This window comes from Postia placenta (genome assembly GCF_002117355.1).
Source record: "Postia placenta MAD-698-R-SB12 unplaced genomic scaffold POSPLAscaffold_393, whole genome shotgun sequence".
NCBI lineage: Eukaryota > Fungi > Basidiomycota > Agaricomycetes > Polyporales > Adustoporiaceae > Rhodonia > Rhodonia placenta.
In genome coordinates, this window is record NW_020170224.1 from 1 (window position 1) to 2,300 (window position 2,300).

The 2,300-nt window shown below is 56.6% G+C and overlaps 1 protein-coding gene across 1 annotated transcript; it reads right to left on the reverse strand.

The window, feature by feature from the left end:
• Positions 1-2,242, reverse strand: POSPLADRAFT_1108017 (hypothetical protein; the record flags this gene model as incomplete). The annotated part of the gene is made up of 2 exons (XM_024483320.1): positions 1-1,913; positions 2,190-2,242. Coding segments are annotated over 2 exons (1,966 nt in total), but the record flags the coding sequence as incomplete, so codon positions are not given.
• Positions 2,243-2,300: the final 58 nt, after the last annotated feature.

Here is a 2,300-nt window from a genome sequence, read left to right on the forward strand (position 1 = left end):
CTGCTGGTATCGTCGGAGGCGGGGCCGTGCTTGTCGAAGTGCTCGAGGGTGCCGCCACTCCTTTCGATGTACCAGATCCCGAGGCTTCCGCGCTTCTCGTGACGACTGGCGTCGTAGGCTTCTTCCGCTGTAGAATCTCGACGCCGTCGAAGACCTCCCTTCGCTTCCGAAGCTGAAGGAGTTCTCGCTCGAGCGCCTCGATCCTGCCGCTAGTGTTGAGTGTGAACGTTTGCACAGTCGAGCGATCGTCGATCTCGAAGAGCATCGTCGGCGCGGCTGGTGCTGCGGGATTTCTTCTATGCCACTCGTAAATTCGATCTCGTATCGTGAGACCAGGGATAGTGCGGGGGCAGAAACTTCCGTTTGGAAGGACGATCTTGCCTTCGGTGTTCCGCTTGCACTTGCCGTCCCGAATGTCGATCTCCGCAAACTCACAGGTGCCTACCCTGCAGCCACGATTGCCGCAGTAATGGCACGTCTGTTCAGCTCCGCTGTTCTCATGGACGTGGACGGCAGCTTGTTGTCTTGGTGCGGGGGCGTGGTTGTGCGTAGCGTGCGTCGTCGGCTGAATGAGCGTCGCGATCGTCCTTGACAGGCTTTCGATGATCATCGAGATGTCTTCGGTTTTGATCATCCCGGGGGGCACCGTTGTCGAAGTGTTCGACGTAGAAGCGGTAGCTTGGTTAGCCGCTGTTGTAGGTGTGCTCGATGTACCGTGTAAGATGAACGTAGCCGCCGTGTGAATCTCTGCCATGGTGTATGGGTCGTCGGCGTAGTGGTCGGGGTGCTTGAGATGCAGTCGGGTCTCGAGCCGTGTGAGCAACGCTGGCTGGAAACCTCGAAGAAATGCGCGACTTTGTTCGATAGTGGAGAGCCGGTGCTGTGCGATGAGATGTTTTGTAATGGCCATGAAGTCGCGGTAGTAGCAGCCTAGGTCTGCCGCGTTGTGAATCCCGATACGAGCGCGTTCTCCAATGAGCTGATCCATGTCCGCCAGCGACCACTTTCTTGTATCGTCGGCGCCAGGATAGAGTGCTCGTACGTCGGCTTTCCAGTCGTTGTAGCTCTTGGCTACGTCGATGAAGGACTCGATGGTTTCCCACAAGTCGGCGACGTCGATCGAAGGATACCGAACGGCCCACTGTTTCTTGGCTGCTTCGTCGGTGATCTGACACCGGGTGAACAATGCTTCGAGGTCCTGGAAGTAACGCCGAAGCGAACGGACTTCCGATGGGTCGAAGCTTGGTGCTGTCGAATGACCGCGCGGGGGCATCAATGGTGTATTCGTGGTCTGACTCATGTTCGTAGTGGTAGTAGGAGCTGGGCTCGAAGAGGACGTGGTAGTAGTCGAAGGAATCGTAGGTGCGGGCGGTGCGAGGTTGGAGTTTGAAGCTGCGTTCGAAGGTGCCAATGGTGGCGGAGGTGCCAGGTCGGATGTAGGTATGACTAAGAGTCGCGAAGAGGATGCGATGGGCGGCTGTGCGTGGGCGCGAACAGAAGACGGAGTCGGAAGTACGAGATTCGAAGTAGATGGGAAAGGATCCTCGGGTTCGGGCGAAGAACCGGATCGTTCGAAAAGATCAGGAGTCGAAGTGTCGTAGTCGGAAGTAGTGAGGCCTAGAAGCTCGGGGGACGAAGTGCGTTCTTCGGCGGTCGAAGGGATTGGTTCTTCGTCGAAGTCGTCCTGGAGTTCTTGGTCTATCTCGTCTTCTTCGTCGCGGTCGAAGTTACCGGGAATTGTTGGAGAGGGAGTCGAGTGTGTTCGAGAGGAGCTGTCGAGGTTCTCGGCGGCGCTGCGGCTAGCAGCCTCACGCGCTTGCGAGCGGGTGACTACTGGAGACGTTTTCGGAAACCCGAAAGCGGCGAATTCTTGCCTGAAATCCCCTCGCGGTGGGCTCCAGAAATGATACGACCTACGAAACCCTAACCCCTAACCTGGGTGCGACCTAAAGGGACTAGAGAGACGGATTATAGTCTAGTGAGAGGGGAGTTAGCAGCAAGGTGTCCCGCGTTTCGAGTGAACACGAGAAACGTCCTTGTAAAAGGCTACGAACACTAGGGAAGGTACGAGGTGGCTTCGACACGTCGTCGAAGCTACTCGGAGGCTGTGGAAAGTTAGCGATGATCGAAGCTCGGCAGAGCTCTTCGATGTATCGTAGAAGGAAAGGACACGATTCGATAGGGGGGACTTAACTAGGACGCGGTTCGTAGTTTCTCCGACGATAGTCGAAGTCGAAGGGTTCGTCGAGACGGTATCGACGAGTAAACGCAGTGGACGAGGTTTCGAAGTTACGCAGCGA